Source organism: Calypte anna, chromosome 1 (assembly GCF_003957555.1).
Source record: "Calypte anna isolate BGI_N300 chromosome 1, bCalAnn1_v1.p, whole genome shotgun sequence".
NCBI lineage: Eukaryota > Metazoa > Chordata > Aves > Apodiformes > Trochilidae > Calypte > Calypte anna.
This window is the reverse complement of record NC_044244.1, coordinates 52,418,568-52,434,218: the sequence shown is the minus strand read 5'-3', so window position 1 is coordinate 52,434,218 and position 15,651 is coordinate 52,418,568. Positions and strand designations below refer to the sequence as shown.

General features: G+C 56.4%; 2 protein-coding genes across 3 annotated transcripts; both read left to right on the top strand.

Moving 5' to 3' along the window:
- Positions 1–305: 305 nt before the first annotated feature.
- SH3BP1 (SH3 domain binding protein 1) lies at positions 306–10,179 on the top strand. Of its 2 annotated transcripts, XM_030458738.1 has the most exons (18): positions 306–482; positions 2,281–2,323; positions 2,699–2,803; positions 3,686–3,762; positions 4,097–4,208; positions 4,307–4,383; positions 4,906–5,041; positions 5,668–5,736; positions 6,127–6,217; positions 6,498–6,640; positions 6,723–6,834; positions 6,931–7,012; positions 7,626–7,706; positions 7,792–7,908; positions 8,322–8,419; positions 8,580–8,709; positions 8,877–8,992; positions 9,442–10,179. In XM_030458738.1, exons 1-18 carry the CDS (start codon positions 421–423, stop codon positions 9,792–9,794), a joined length of 2,004 nt encoding a protein of 667 aa, XP_030314598.1. In that variant the 5' UTR covers positions 306–420; the 3' UTR covers positions 9,795–10,179. The 2 variants fall into 2 exon arrangements, with proteins under 2 accessions (XP_030314598.1, XP_030314587.1); XM_030458727.1 differs by lacking the exons at positions 306–482; positions 2,281–2,323; positions 2,699–2,803 and having other exon boundaries at positions 3,694–3,762; positions 8,583–8,709.
- A 624-nt stretch (positions 10,180–10,803) lies between these two features.
- Positions 10,804–13,276, top strand: PDXP (pyridoxal phosphatase). The gene is made up of 2 exons (XM_030453280.1): positions 10,804–11,432; positions 11,712–13,276. The coding sequence occupies exons 1-2, from the start codon at positions 10,844–10,846 to the stop codon at positions 12,035–12,037; spliced, it is 915 nt and encodes a 304-aa protein (XP_030309140.1). The 5' UTR covers positions 10,804–10,843; the 3' UTR covers positions 12,038–13,276.
- The last annotated feature ends 2,375 nt before the right edge of the window (positions 13,277–15,651 follow it).

The window sequence follows — 15,651 nt, the reverse complement described above, 5'->3', positions numbered from 1 at the left end:
CCCTTTAAGGCTGGGCTGAAGTTATTTATACTTGTGGGGTGGTGACAGGAACACAGAGCGGAGCAGGAGCCCTGAACTGCTCTTACCTGATCTGCAGCAGAGGGGCGGACAGAGAAGGGAGGAAGCTCAGCAAAAGAGAGGGTGCAAGAGAAAGGAGTCCAAGGGAGGGGAAGAGTAAGCAGGCAGGGCATCCTCGGGGAGGGACGAGGGAGGGGACCAGCCGGGGAAAGAGAAAAAGGGGGAACAAAGGAAGGAGGAAGGAGAAGAGTAAGGAAGGAGAGGTTCTTCGGGAAAATCACGGGGCAAAGCACCTCGGGGGAGCCTGAGGGCCACCAGCATCCAATGCCAGGCATTGCTGAGGGGTGCTGAGTGGGTACAGCCAAGTGGAGCTGCTTTCGTGACCTTCTCCCAGCTCTCAAGATGATGAAGAGGCAGTTCAATCGGATGCGGCAGCAGCTGTCCCATCCCAGCACCAACAGCCGGTAAGGACTCTGCTGCTACCTGTGCTGGAGGGCTGCGAGGGAGTGGGATGTTAGTTCTGGAGGGCTTGTGCTGGAGATGGACTGACCTCCCAGGGCTGGTGGTGAGGGAAAAGGGGTGAAGGAGCCTGGGTTCAGAGCGTCTTCAGCGTAAGCTGAGGGACTGTGGCTCCCCAGCACTTGTGGGGCAGCAGGATGGCTGCACTGCTGCTGCTCTGAGGGGACATGATCCTCAAGCCTGGCTATCACAGCTGCTGCATCCACTTGGAAAGGGGCCTTTCCTGAGCTTGGGTTCCCCAGCATGTGAGGGCAATGGTAAGAGACCTTCCAGCCACATGGTGTTTACTGTGCAGTGACCAGGAGGGTGTTAGGAGATGGGACCTGCTCTCCCTGTTGAGCCGGGGGTCCCCCACAGGGGCCAGATGCTCTTAATAGCTCTAGCTGGCCAGCAGCCTGGGTGTCCCAGGATGCCCTTCAAAGAGAGGACTGAAGATCCTTGGAGGACCCATAAAAGACTTAGAGCTTCGTGCAAATCCCTCTGTCCCCATCCCCAGAACTTCAACTGGTTCCTTATGTTTTTTTCTTTGCTTTCCAAAGCTCTCCCCTTGCAAAACCCAGAACCAAAATTACAGGGCTGGTCCCTCCCTACCCGGCTCCCTCACTCCCTCAGTCCTACAGCCACCCCCTGAGGGTTCCCCAGCACGGGGAGGTTGAGCAGGACCACTGAGGTGGCCACAGGGAATCAGCTCCTACATTCGGATGGGCTTTTGCTCTTGGTGCGTTCTCCAGAGGGGGGAGCATGACCTTCCTTCCTCAAGATGTCTTATCTCCATGTTAGGTGCACCTCCCTATTGCTTAATGCCAGGCAGGCAGGAGATGTCAAGCAGCTGGTGCAGTCCAAGAGCGAGCTCTTCACCCACTGCAGAGCCTCTTCTCAGCGACCCACAGTCCCACGTGATTTTTCTTGCCTTCAACCAAGCCGCCCCCATTTCCTGTGGCTCCACAGCCTCGTCCCATGTCAGATCTGGTGGAGAGTGAAAACAGAAAAACATGAACTGGGGAAAAAGAAGCAGCAGCACAGGGAAAGCAAACAGGGTCCCTGGGGTGTAGCAATGGCAGGGAGCTGTGAAGCGAGGTTTTCTCTATGGAAGGCATGAGGGATGTTTGGTGATGATGGTGGCTGGTAGGTTTTGAAATTGGTTTTGAGCAGTGTTTGTTGCAAACAGGTTCCCTTTCCCAGATTTGCTCCTAATACCTACTGAAAAACCAAACAGAAAGCTGATGTCCTGTAAGCATTTCTGGAAGGGCTGGTGCTGGTCTCAGACTCCAGCTTGGCCACAGAGATATCCTTGCTCTGGTTGCCACACAGCTGGTGACTATCCTGGCCTGCAAAGGTGCATGCACTGCCCTGGATTTGCCTTCAGGGGAGGGGCAGGTGGTCAGGAGTAAAAGGTTTCACATGCAAATATCCCACCACTGCTGTGGCCCCATTAGGCACCCTGTCTCAAAAAAACAGGACACATCTGGGTATTTTGTCTGTGGTGCTTTGAACTGGAAACCCTGTCTGATGGAGTGTCCACCAGCCAGTCAGGGTGTCTGCCCTGCCCTGCTCCTGCTGTTATTGCCTACTCTGGGCTCATTCTGCTCACAACCTTGTGTACAGCAGCCCAGGCCACAGCAGTGTCTTCTGCTCCTGGGAACCCAAAGAGAGATCAATGGGATGCAGAAGGACCTGGCTTCCTGAAGAGCTTGTGTCAAGTCCCCCCACATCTGCTGATGGCTCTTTCTCCTTCCTCCACAGATCTCAAGAAGCAACCGAGCTCCTGCCGGAAGATTTGCTGCAGGTGAGGCTGGGCGAGCAAACGTGTGGCTGCTTGTGCCTGGGTGTGGGAACCTGCCCTGTTCCTGCCTGCAATTTCCCCTGCCAACACCTCCAAGTCACAGGGCTGGGATCTGCCCCTGTGCCGGAGGGTGAATCCAGGACCACAGCATTAAAGGAATGGCAGGCTCCTGCCACGGGAAAGGGCTTTCCCAGCTCCTCATAAAGGGATGGATCCTGACCAGAAGCTGTGGTCCCTTTCTCAGAGACCAGAGATGCTCTGGGCTGCAGCAAAATGCTGGGCAGGCTGACCCATGCCCAGAGGTGGGTGGTAGAGAGATTTCCTCAGGGTAGCCACAGTTTCAAAAGGACTTCCCCAGTCCCACCTTTCCACCCCCAGATCGAGCAGAGGATTGATCCAGCCAAGCGAGCAGCTCACAGTGTGTCCAAGAGGCTCCAAGCCTGCCTGCAGGGACAGTGTGGCTCTGAGATGGACAAGCGAGTGGTGAGTGGAGTCCTCCCTCTGCACCCAACACTTTTCCTGGCTCTCTGCTCCAAAAGAAAAGAGAACACCAGGCCCTTGCCTTGTAGGCTTTGCTGAAGGGGTGCTTGAAGCCCAGCCCAGGTCTCATCTGCAGCAGTGGCCACCAGCAAGTGCTCAGGGTAGAGCAGAGTAGGGCAGCCCTCTCAACCATCACTAACTTGAGGCCTCCTGAGACAGAGATGGTGTCTTTGCAGTGAATAACTCTCCAAAGCCATGTTGTCCATGTCCCTTCCTGAACTCCTGTGAACCTCTGGTACCCACGGTACCCTGAGGTGAGGAGCACAACACTGTGGCCAGGCACAGAGGTGCCACTGCTTCCTCCTCCTTGGTTTGAAGCTGCCAACCTCTTCCCAAATAGTACTCACCATTCTTTGTCTAAGAAGCAAATAGTGGATCCTCCTTCACTTTCCTTAGTTCCCCTGTGATTTTGTGGGTTCTTCTCTTCTTGGCAGCCTGACAAGCCCCAGCTTGGCCTAATTATTCTCAGTGATTAAACTGTTCCATACATTTGAAAACGTGGCAGGGCTGGGCTTGGTGAGGGCCTCCATCTGTGTCATGGTCCTCCACAAGGGACTATTTTAGAGAAAACTGAAAGGTTTTTAACCAGCTCTGGAGCATCTGTGCCTTGTTTAGCTAACCGGATCCTGGCTTTGGCTGATGGCACATCCAAACAGCCCTTTGTCAGGCCTCAGGGACAATGGGATTGGGTGGGCCAGGGGAAGATGTGGGGACCCAGCACGGGCTTTGGCCACTTGCTCCCATGCCATGGTGGCATGCTTCACAGGGTGAGAGCTGCTGCATTCCAGCTCACCATCCCTTTCACAAATCCTTGGCTCTGTGCAGAAGAAGATGCCCTTGATGGCTCTGTCCATGACGATGGCTGAGAGCTTCAAGGAACTGGACACAGAATCTAGCCTTGGGTAAGTGCCAGTGGGAGAAACAACTACTGGTGACCCCAGAAGATGCCAGACTCTGGCAGAGACACTTTTTTTGGCTCAGATGCTCCCATAGACAGGCTGAGCTGTCAAACCCTGTCCTCAGAGCAAACACTGGTGTTGCAGGAGAAGGAGGAACAGACAGTGCCTTCAAGCTCTCATTGCAGAGGGGGTGCAGGGGCTGGGTTGGGGTTCCACATGGGTACAGGCACAGGTCTGGGTATGGGTATGGGTACGGGTTTAGGTATGGTGGGGATTGTTGGGCCAGAGGGTGACATGGCTCCAGTCCACAGTCATTTCTTCTCTGTCCCACATGCAGGAAAGCCTTGGAGATGGGCTGCTGCATACAGAGCTCGCTGGCCAAAATCCTGGCTGAGTTCGAGATCACCCTAGAGCATGATGTCCTGCAGCCACTCAACAAGCTCAGCGAAGTAGCCCTGGACACCTTTCTGTCTCCACTCTCCCAACCCACAACCCTTTTGCAGGTCTCCAAGCCCCTGCAACTCTCTCTGGCCCCTTTCTTCCACAGGAGGAGCTTCCCATCATCCTGAAGCGCAAGAAAACCCTCCAGAAGTTGATCTCTGACTGGAACACCATCAAGAGCCGGTACAGGGCACAGTGGGAAGGGGGGAGGTAGGGCACATGTGGCACAGCCCCCAGCCAGGTTGAGGAAGAGAAGATGAGTGCCCTGGGGAGCAAATTTCCCACTGCTGAAGGCAGCAAAGTGCCCTGGTGCTACTCGGTGCTGCCGAGATCACCCTGCCCTGACCCTTGCAGGGTAGTCCATGCCGTGCTGGGTTTCTCTGGAGGATCCAGGCAGCCATGGGTAACTGGTGGCTTGTCTCCAAACTGCCTTCCTTCCCTTTGGCTGCAGGGAGGAGAGGAGGGAACATCTCAGGAACAGGGTTTGGAAAGGGTCCTACAGACCCTGCGTGTTGCAGGCAACTGTGATGAGTGATCCCCATCCTGACCAGGTTGCAACCTTTGGTGCAGCAGGGTCTTCCTCTAGGAGAGGGAAATGAGAGGAAAAGTAGCAAAGCCACCACAGGGTAGTCCTGTGGTTTGCCACCCCACCCTGTGTCCCTGGCACTGAGACTGAGGGTGTGCCTCTTCTCTCCCACTCCAAAGGCTGAACCAAGCTGCCAAGAACTCCAGTAATAGCTCTGGTGCTGGCACTGGCCCTGGGGCATCTTCTGCTGCCAACAAACTGGAGATCTTGAAGGAAGAGGAGGAAGAGGTGAAGAGAAAGGTGGAGCAATGCAAGGTGAGAACGTCACTCACTCTCCCCCACGGGGCAGCTCCAGAGCTGGAAACCTGGTCCCCTCCAGCAGCTCCATCTGAGGTGATCCCCATGCCAGGACAGATGCAGCCAGCTGGCACGTCTTGCCCTCTGCAAGAGAACCAGTCCCTCCAGGAGCAGCAACAGGGAGATGCCCCTAGCCCAGGGAAGAAGAGCAAAGGATCTGAAGCACAAGCTGCTGTGGAGAAGAGGCTCCAGAGCCTAAAGCAGGGAGCTTATAGGGTTTTCTCAGGCTGGGAGCCATCCGGGCTGGGATCTTTGCAGGGTGGCAGGGGACTTTCACATCAACATTCTCCACATCTGCTCTGTTTCTCTGAGCATGCTGGAGCCGGAGGTGCAGGGACCTCTTATTCCTGAGCCTCTTTGTGCCAGCACTCTGATCATAAGACAGGTCACTGGCACCACCCACATGCAAGTGATGGGAGCAAGGACAAATCCCCATATATTTGCAGCCTGCCTCACCACTGCACCCTGGAGGTTCTGTCTGGGAGGCTCATGGCCCAGACAGAGGGCTGTGTGAGGACATTGCTCCTTCCTTGGATGCCACGGAGGAGGTGGAAGGTAGCTCTTGTCTGTGTCTTCCTTCCCAGGACGAGTACATGGCTGACCTCTACCACTTCTCCACCAAAGAGGACAGCTACGCCAGCTACTTCATCAGAGTAAGTCCTGTTGCATGCCTCTTCCACACGAGAACATCTCCTGGGGGAGGTGTGAGCCCAGCCTTGTATCCATCTGTACCAAGCCCTCCAGGGAGGTCAGAGGATGACCCTGGGCACCAGCAGATGTCCAAAGGTAGCCTTGCTCCATGCACTGTGGGTGCACATCACCACTAGCACCAACTTCAAACAGAGCAGCTTGTTCTGACAAACCCCCTTATCTCCAATTTGCCCTTCACTATAACCATGGTCCCATGAGCCCCATGGAGGTTCCCCTTGCAGCTGCCCCTTCTCCCTCTCTCCATGTGAGTGCCATGTCCTGGGGACAGGGGTCTCTCTACAGAAAGGGCCAATGCTGAACTGACCACTGTTGACATCTTCCCTGTTTGGCAGCTGCTGGAAATCCAAGCCCAGTACCACCGGCAGTCCTTGGGATCGCTGGACTCAGCTCTGGCAGAGCTGAAGGAAAGCCACAGTCAGACAGGTACCCACCAGCTCTCCATGCAGCCTGGGGAGAGCCAGAGCTGAGCCTGGGGATGTGAGTATGGCTGGTGAGGCTGGGAAAGGAGAGGTTTTCCCTCCCTGTGCCTCCTGCTGCTTCCCACGTGGTGGGATGGGGACCACAGGCTGAGGCAGGCTGTGGATGCTGCCTGCCCTCTCTCTGCTTCCAGCCAGCCAGCCCCGGCTCTGAGTGAGATGTAGGCATGGCTAGATGATGGCCCCAGTGACCACCATCCCTCCCAATATTCACCTCCCTCCTCCAGAGCCCTCCTTCACTGCAGACACCCCCGTGGCAGGATACTATGGCGTGCCCTTAGAGACACACCTCAAGAGCTTGGGGCGGGAGATCGCGCTGCCCATTGAAGCCTGTGTCATGATGCTGCTGGCCTCTGGCATGAGGGAGGAGGTATGCAGAGCTCCTCACCTCCATCACCCTCCTCCCCAAAATGCAGACTCTGACATCCCTTCCCTCTTTGCCCCATCCCCAGGGACTCTTCCGGCTGGCAGCAGGTGCCTCAGTGCTGAAGAAGCTGAAGAGCAGCTTGGCCAGTGGCTCCAATGCCCTGGAGGAGTTTTACTCAGACCCCCATGCCGTGGCTGGTGGGTGCCAGTGAGGCAGGATGGGGGCACACATTTGGGCAGTCCCTATGGTCCCCCAGCTGCCATCACCCCCACCACCTCCCCCTCCCCTCCCAGGTGCACTGAAATCCTACCTGAGGGAGCTGCCCCAACCCTTGATGACCTTCGAGCTCTACAATGAATGGGTCAAAGTGGCCAGGTGGGTGCAGGTGTTGGGGCAGAAAAGCCTGGTGAGGCTCAAAAAAGCTCCCCCACCACTCTGCCTCCATCCTTTCCACCACTCTGAGCAGGGCTGCTCAGCCTTGGTGGCTACATGATAAGAACACTGCACCTGATCTGTCCCATGCTTGGTAGAAATCCAGATAGCCCAAAATTTTGTAGAAAAGCAATAAAAAAAAAGGTCAGGGTGAGTGGGAAGGCTGCAGCCTTTTTTGATTACAAGAAGAGCTTAGCCTATGAAAACCTGCTTGGCCTCAGTGGCATGAGCCCTATCTCACTGGCCCACCAGCCCAGTTTGGCCTCTTGCTTCTGGGACGGAAGGGTGGGAAACTCAGCATAGAACCCTAGGAAAAGGGGGACAAGACCTTTCTAAAGGAATGGACTCAGTGCTGTTGCCTCTTGTAGTCATGGTGAAAGAGGGTTGTTGCTTGTGGCAAGGCACTGCCAGCCCCCAGGAGCACCCATGAGCTGTATTCATATCTTATCTCAAATCCTTTTGAGCATTTGGGGTGCAGTCCTCCCTTGCACATTATGTCCCTCTGTGCCACAGGGAGAGGGCAGAGCTCTCCACTACTCCCTCTTCCCTCTCATAGCTTAAAGGACACCGATGAACGTGTACAAAGCCTGCAAGACACCTGCAGCCGCCTGCCCCAGGAGAGCTACAACAATCTGAGGTATTTGCAACAAAATTTGGCTCTGAGCAGCCACTCCCTCCCCAAATCTGTATTTGCTGCCCCTCACCTTCCTTTTATCTCACAGGTATCTGATCAAGTTTTTAGCCAAGCTGGCTGAACACCAAGAGTTGAATAAAATGACCCCCAGCAACATCGCCATCGTGTTGGGCCCCAACCTCCTGTGGACACAGCAGAGCAATGAGTAAGACCTGGGGTAAGGCAGAGGGGTGGGCAGCAGCTCTGGGTGAGCACTAATGCCATGGGACAGGCTGCTCCTGCAGCCTCCAGGCTGCTCTAAAGCACCTGCACTTCTTCTATCTTCAAGTCCCATTCCTTGTCCACATAGTCCCTGAATGACACATCCCCTTGCCAAGCACGTGTCTGCTTGGCCACTCTGCAAAGCAGCAGAGGAAGAAGCTGAGACCCAGAGCACTTGTGACATGGATGGCCTCCAACACCAAAACAGGGCTTCTGGGACAAGGCCCACATCCTCCACTACCACCCACCTTGGCTGAGCTGTCGCCCCTTTGGGCTCTGCCCCCTCAGGAATGAACTCCAAAAGGGTTAATGACCCCCAAACCCTTTTCTGATGCCTTCCCCACCCCTGTCTCTCAGAGACCCTGTGCAACTGGACTTGGCCTCAGTCTCCTCCATCCAAGTGGTGAGCGTGGTAGAAGCCCTCATCCAGAATGCAGACACACTCTTCCCTGGAGGTAGGGCTAGGTTTTTATTTGGAGAATGCATCAGAGTGTTGGGGGAAGGGACATTTCTCCATCCCCAGGAGGTGGGAAATGGGAGGCTGCTCTGATTCCACCAAAAAACTCTGCAAGGTGAATGCTTCCTCTCGGGGTCTTCTCCTTGCTCTCCACCCAGAAGTAGATTTCAACGTCTCAGGCATGTTCACTCCGCCCACAACCACCCGGCTTGGTGAGGCTGCTCTGATGGAAGAGTCATCCCCCAATCACCCTCCAGCAGGCACCCCCATTCTCCCAGATGGAGAGCTGTAAGTCCAGCAGAATCAGGGGGTTCTGGCTGGACCAGCTCCCTGCACATACTGCCCTCCTCTCACCCCACACTATGGGCCATATCCTTGCCAGATGAATGCAAGGTGCTTCATGGCCAGGACCACCATGCCCACCCAAAGCCTGACTTGCCCCATTTTCTGCACAGCACTTCGAGGGACCTTGAGGCCAGGCCCCAGCCAGCATCCCCATCAGTGACCAGATCCTCTCCAGAAGTCGAGGGGGCACCAGCTCTGCAGATGACCAACGACACCACCTGCAAAGGTTTGGGTGCCCCAGACAACACTGTGATGACCCTTCCTCTGGTTTGCCTTTATCCCACCATTCCCCAAGAGAAAGGATGGTGGGGATGTCCCTGCCACCAAATGGAAGGCAGGGCCTTTGTCTGGGGCAGCATGGCCAGGAGCTGGGCCCTCATTGCCTGCTCCGTCTCCAGCCAGAGTGGGACTGCAGGGGTGGATGTGGCCACTCCTCCAGTGTGGGGTGAACACCATAAAGAGGTGTCAAAGCTCACAGAAGAGGGCGGGAGAAGCCCTCAAAATCTGTCATGCTCTTGGGTCTCCTAGTACCTATGGCGGACGGACAAGAGGCAGTCTGTCATCTGATCTCCCTGCAGCCCCCTGCCTGACCCACGGCCAGCTCCACAGCCCCCTCTACCCCAGGCAGAGACCTCGGTGGAGGAGACCCCAGCCCACCCACACCTTTCTTTCCAGGCAAGCGCCCAGTTCCAGTGCGTCCCACCATGCCCCCACCACCCACGGCCCAGCCCCGGAGCACAGCTCCCGCCCCAGCAGCCCCTGAGCGCGCTGCCAGCCCCAAAGCCCGGCCACGACGGACAACGGGGGTGCCCGGCAAAGCCCCCTCTGTCCCACCACCTCTCCCTCCGCAGCCAGCACGCCGCCTCAGCCGGGACACCCCGCCATCCCCTCGGCTGCCCGCCGGTGAGGCCCAGACGGCAGCTGCCATGGACTGTGCCCCTCGAGACACGGAGGAGGGGCAGCCACTGCCTGTGGGCAGAAGGAGCCCCCCAGCCACATTTCCCCCAGGACAGCCCACGGAGGACTGAGGAGGCCGGGACACAGGGGCATCAAAAGGACAGGAGATGGGGTCCAGCACTCCTCTGGGACTGTGGAAACGCCGGGGTGGTCGGAGGAACAGCGTCTCCCTGCAGCTCCGCCATCTTCCTCCCTTGGCTCGTGTCGCACCTGCCTCCCCTCGCTCTTCCATCTTCCCAGGGCCTTCCACCCGGCACCAATAGCGCCCTTCCACCCAGCTGAGCTTCTGGCCATGCCATCACTGGGGCACCACTATCATGGGGCACCCTGATCATGGGTGAGCCATCCCCTTGGGTCCCCATGGGGGGACAGAAGGGGCAGAGAAGGGGGGCAGAGAATGGAAGCCAGTGCGGGCAAGCTGGCGCTGCAGGGCCATTTGTGGGCACACAGCTGCCACCTCAGCCCCTTTCTGCCCCATTTTGACTTAAAATGTGCCGCCTCGGGAACAGGCAGATATATATAAATATATATATATATATATATAAATACTCTGCAACAAAATTATCTGCAGAACTGGTTTCGCAGTCGCTTGGCAGCTCTGGTGCAGGAGGTGACGGCAGGGAGGAGGGAAGGGGCGCTCCCCGGGCACGGGGAAGGCGGGGAGGCAGTGCCCAGCCCCACAGCAGAAGGAACACGGTTCCCCCGACAGCCCCGTAGACCCTGCCAAGGGTAATGGCGGCTCCACCGCCCACCGGCCTCGCCGGCCAGCAGGGGGCGCCCTGCTATCGCGCGCTCACCCGGGGGAGGCGGTGTCTTGGGAGGGGGCGGGGGAGGAAGCCGGGCGTCTTTAGCCAATCGCCGAGGGCGCTGAGGCTGAGCCCCGCCTCCTCCCGTCCTGCCTCGGCAGCCAACAGGACGGCGCGGCTGTCACTCCGGGAGCCGCCCTCCCCGCCCCTCGGCCCCGCCCTTTCTCCTCGAAGGCGATAGGCCAGCGCGGCTGCCACTCCCTGCTCTACCCGCCTCCATTGGCGGGCGGTGGGCGGGCGACTGGCGGGGTGGGAGGCGGCGGCTGCCGGGCGGCCGTGGGGGCTGCGGCGGCGGCGGCGGCGGCGGCGGCGGCATGGCGAGCTGCCGGCGGCTGAGCGGCGCGGCGCTGCGGGAGGTGCTGGGCCCGGCGCAGGGCTTGCTCTTCGACTGCGACGGCGTCCTGTGGGCCGGCGAACGCGCCGTCCCCGGAGCCCCCGAGCTGCTGGAGCGGCTGCGGCGCAGCGGCAAGGCCGCCCTCTTCGTCAGCAACAACAGCCGCCGCTCGGTGGCCGAGCTGGAGCGGCGCTTCAGCCGCTTGGGTTTCCGCGGCGTCCGCGCCGAGCAGGTCTTCAGCTCCGCGCTCTGCTCCGCGCTTTTCCTCCGCCAGCGCCTCCTGGGCGGCGGGGGGAACGGGAGCGGGGACGGAGCCGGCCGCGTCTTCGTGTTGGGCGGCGAGGGGCTGCGCGGCGAGGTCCGCGACGCCGGGCTGAGCTTGGCCGGCGAAGGTGAAGCGGCCCTCGGCCCTGCCGAGCCGGTGCGGGCCGTCCTGGTGGGCTACGACGACCAGTTCACCTTCGCCAAGCTGTCGCAGGCCTGCGGCTACCTGCGCGACCCGCAGTGCCTCCTGGTGGCCACCGACCCCGACCCCTGGCACCCGCTCAGCGACGGCCAGCGAACCCCCGGTGAGCCCCAGCCCCCTCCTCCGCGGCCCCGGGGTAGGGCGGGGGTGCTGTTGGCGGGGTCGGCCTCCGTTTTGGGTTCGGCATCAGAACCCCCATTGCCGGAGCCATCAGAAATGACAGGGCTGCCCGGTTCACATGTCCCTGCCAGCTCCCCAAACCACGTTGCTTTCACCCCGCTTGCCCGGCTTTCTGGTAGGACCCAAGGCGCTGAGCTGTCTGCAGCCAGCACCCCGTTAGCTCTCGGGGGCTTGATTTTCTTCTCCTTCCTCCCCCCTCCAGGGACTGGCAGCCTCACAGCTGCGGTGGAAACAGCTTCGGGCCGCAAGGCGCTGGTGGTGGGCAAGCCCAACACCTACATGTTTGATTGCATCGTGGAGCGTTTCGGCGTTGACCCATCCCGCACCCTGATGGTGGGAGATCGTCTGGAGACAGACATCCTCTTTGGCAAGAACTGCGGCCTCTCCACCATCCTCACCCTGACGGGTGTCTCTCGCCTGGAAGAAGCAGAGGCCTACATGGCCAGCGACAGCGCCGCTGCCAAGGATCTGGTGCCCAATTACTATGTGGACAGCATTGCAGACTTGATACCGGGCCTGGATGAGTAGCAGTCTGTACGTGTGAGGGCAGGAGCGCCGGATTCCCCATCCCAGATCTCCATCTGTTCCCATTTCTCTCTCACTGCCCTAGTCCCTCAATTCCTGGTTTCTTCACATTCCATCGCCCTTCTTTGGGGGCAAAATGAGGGGGGGTTGGCAGGAGGGATCAGGATTCAAGTTGTCTCCTTTCTGCTGAGAGCTATCCATGATGAACAGAGTCCTTATCTTCCTCATGCCAGCAGCCAGCATCTCTGAGAGGGAACTAGTGGTCTTGAGTCTGACAGGGGGGTCAAATCATGTGCCTGTATGGCCTCTCCCCCTGCAAGAGTTAGGGACTAGCTGTTTTACAATTACTTTTCTCTTAGATAACCAGTGGCGGCCTTGTACTGCTGTCCCTTCACTCAGTCTGGTGTAACTCTAGACTTCTGCATCCCTCCAGTCCTTGTGGTTACCCCTTCCTTAGCAGGAGACCAGCTGGTGGTGTCCCCTCTACACTTCGGTCTCCATCAGTGCCATGGTGTGTGGAAGCTCTGGAGTGATGAATGAGAAGTATCACTGCCTCCCACAAGTGAAAGGGACCATTGCCTCATCTCTTATCTCCCCTGTTCCTTAGAGATGTTTCCCCCTCCCACCCTCTACCCTGACTCAGTTAATAACTATGCCAGTGTCCATCTGAAGGACTATAGAAGGAGAAGAGACTGGTCTGAGGGTTTGGGGCTTGTTTTGGTGCCAAACAGACAAGTTGTGACTGCACACAGTGGTTCTGTGATTGTACCTGGTTTTCAAGTGCCCTTTCAGAAGGGGCTTGTGAAGGGGAGAGGGCTCCTAGATCAAAAGAGCACAGCAGTAGAGAGCTGTACAACTCTCCCCTGTTCTCACTCCTCAGTGGATTTTGCCACAGTACTGTGAGAGAAAAAAGGCTGGTGGGGGTCTATGCTCCAGCTGCTGGTGTGCAGGTGAGGTGTTGGTATTGTCACTGCTGTGAATGTGTCGCAGCCCTCAGTATCATTCCTTGCTGCTTTGTATTTCTACATTGTTTTTTTTTTAATTTCTTGATATTATTTATGAAACTTATTTATTGTTCAAATACTGTATTATTTGTATAAACTATGCTGACTGGTTTCACCAAGGGGATGGGGGGGGAGGAGGGAGGCAGTGCCTTCGGGCCTCCCTTCCTGTCCGTGTCCCATGTTGATGTTCTTACACTCACCGTGTCTCTATATAATAAAGTGTGAGCGTGGGCTGGAAGTGGGCTCCTTTCTTGTGCCTGTGGTCCCATCAAGATGAGATCAGCCTGGGTGTCTTTGAGGCTTCAAATGCGAGGGCATGGGCAAGACCTTTCCTCACTCAAGGGGGTGCTGCTGGGTAGACAAGAAGAGAGGTGTCCAACCTCATGAGGACAGTGTCTGTGTGGTACTGTCTGCTGCTCTCTCTCACTGGGGTCTCAGACCTGGAGTTGAGGGTGGAGGTGTCGGGTGGGGCTGTGGCATAGGCCTCAGGATCTAGCCAGGTGGAGGCAAGGAGTGAATGATGCAAACTTTGCCAGCTGCCTTTGTGTTCCACGGCATGGGTGGTTCCTCGTCACTTGTGCTGCACCTCAAGTCTACCTGCTGCTGGTCAGGAGGACCTCTCTGACCCGTGTGGCCCTGTACAGAGGTGTCTGGCTCTGCGTGCATAGGTGAGGTGCCACCTCTGTCAGTCATGTGTAGCTTGCAGAGAGCTGAGAACTGCTCAGGAAAGATTTTGTTGTGCTATGCTAAGGTTAAGGTTTGAGTGAAGGGGAAGTGGGTGTTTAGCATACCCTTGGAGGTGACCATCACCAGACTAGCTTGCCATGCCCTGTGTCCTCTCCATCAGTTTAGTGTTTGGCTGTTGTCCCAGGCAGGAGGGGGGAAACAGATTGGGTGAGAAGGGTGTTTGAAATCACTGCAGTTTACTTTGCCTCCCTTCCTCATACAGGAGCCAAATCCCCCCCCATTGTCTGTCAGAGCCCTTTACCAACTGTTGATGGTAACCAAGTGTCACATCTGCTGCTTGAGAGATCAGCTGTTCGGCTGAACCACCAGCCTCAGTGTAAGTCAGTGCTGTGTCAGCTCACGTGGCAGAGCTAGATGCAATTTACCAGCCCTAGGATCATTCCAGCTGCTGTGTCTTTTATTGTGTGGTTTTATTTCCCCTGTAGAATAACTTGGAAAACAGCTCTCCAAAATGGAAAAAAACCAAAACCAAAAAACATCTGCGTTGCTCTCTAAAGATTGCCTGTCATCCTAGTTGGTCCTCTTTGTATATGTCCAAGTCTCCATTTTGTCTGTCCAGTCTCCAATGGTAAGACAGCCAGAGGATTGGTGTTCCCTTAATGAGCATCTGACCAACACTTGCATCGTCAAGCAGAGAAAGATCAAGACCTAATGCATCTGCTAACTGCCTAATCAGATATACCAAGACTCTAATTTATTTTTCAGAGCTCTCAGTTCTTGTACCAGGCTGAAACTCAGAGTGCTGCTGCTGTGCCTTGGGAATGCTCATCATGGCTGCAAGTTTCATTGGCCAAGTTGGTTACTGACGCAGAGGAGGAGATGGTGCAGAGCAACAGCATCTCCAGAAGTTGACCCCCTTTTTTTTTCTAGGGTGTTTTGAGGTTGAGCTCTTCTCACGCTGTCTGCCTCATTCACTCTGTTCTTTCCAGCTATCCCAGCCAGCAGATGGGAGGTTAGAGGCTGGCACACCAGGAAACAGCAGAGAGTCTAGTAGGGAATTGAATTGTAACAGCCTGCTTTTGGGCCCTCTCCAAAGGGACTTTGGAGTTCATCCTTTGTATCCTGAACAGTGAGCCTGGAGAGTAGGTTTTGTTTTTCATTTTCTGCTGAAAGCGGCTCAGCAGAGGCAATGGCTCACGCCTGTCCCTTATTTAGTCTGGTGCACCTCTCTCTGAGGGCTTTCTTAGGAAGCGGTGATGGTCTTGGAGCAGAAGAGGAATAGGTCCTACCATGCCTTCCTTTGGGTTCATCATATAGCTGAGGAAACCAGGCAGAGGTAGTTTGCATCCTATCAGTGCTGCTTCTCCTCTGTGATTGAAGCAGAGGGAGAAGTGTTGCTTCTAGCCACAGGGCTTCTCTTGTTTTAAAATGGGCATGAAAGCAGAACTATAGGGGTCTGTCAGGTCTGCCAGGCTTTGCTTTTGTGTGGCTTTACCTCCTGCACATAATGAAGGTGAGTGGGAGCAGATTTTACCAGAAAAACTAGACTGGAAGGGTCCCTGAGGGACAGTGAGCTCTCCGTCCAAGCTCTTCAGACATCTGTTCAACTGCTGGCACTAAGGAGTCTTGATCTTCATGAGGATCAAGGCCTTGGCTTGGGGTGGGTCTGGTGGGGCTGCAGAGCATGTATTCTGCTGAAACTGAAAGAAGTGATGGCTTCTGCCATCATGGTAGATGATTTCTTTCTGATTTCTTCCATCTAAACAGTTTTTCTTCTTGGGCTGAGTGTTCAAGGAAGCAGTACAGTTGCCGGGGAGCACAGAGCTGTGAAGAATGGGGCTGTGGGAGATCATGGGAGGATGGAGTGGATGGGAAACCTGACTTCATGTACTGTAGGGTATTTATTTTCTTACCTTCAGAAAACTG

Bases quoted from the DNA above. Each gene is read 5' to 3' on its own strand.
- SH3BP1 (XM_030458738.1), top strand. From the start codon at position 421: ATGATGAAGAGGCAGTTCAATCGGATGCGGCAGCAGCTGTCCCATCCC. The intron at 4,384-4,905 runs GTACAGGGCACA...CCCACTCCAAAG, and splicing joins TGGAACACCATCAAGAGCCG to GCTGAACCAAGCTGCCAAGA. The intron at 6,218-6,497 runs GTACCCACCAGC...TCCCTCCTCCAG, and splicing joins GGAAAGCCACAGTCAGACAG to AGCCCTCCTTCACTGCAGAC.
- PDXP (XM_030453280.1), top strand. From the start codon at position 10,844: ATGGCGAGCTGCCGGCGGCTGAGCGGCGCGGCGCTGCGGGAGGTGCTG. The intron at 11,433-11,711 runs GTGAGCCCCAGC...TCCCCCCTCCAG, and splicing joins CGACGGCCAGCGAACCCCCG to GGACTGGCAGCCTCACAGCT.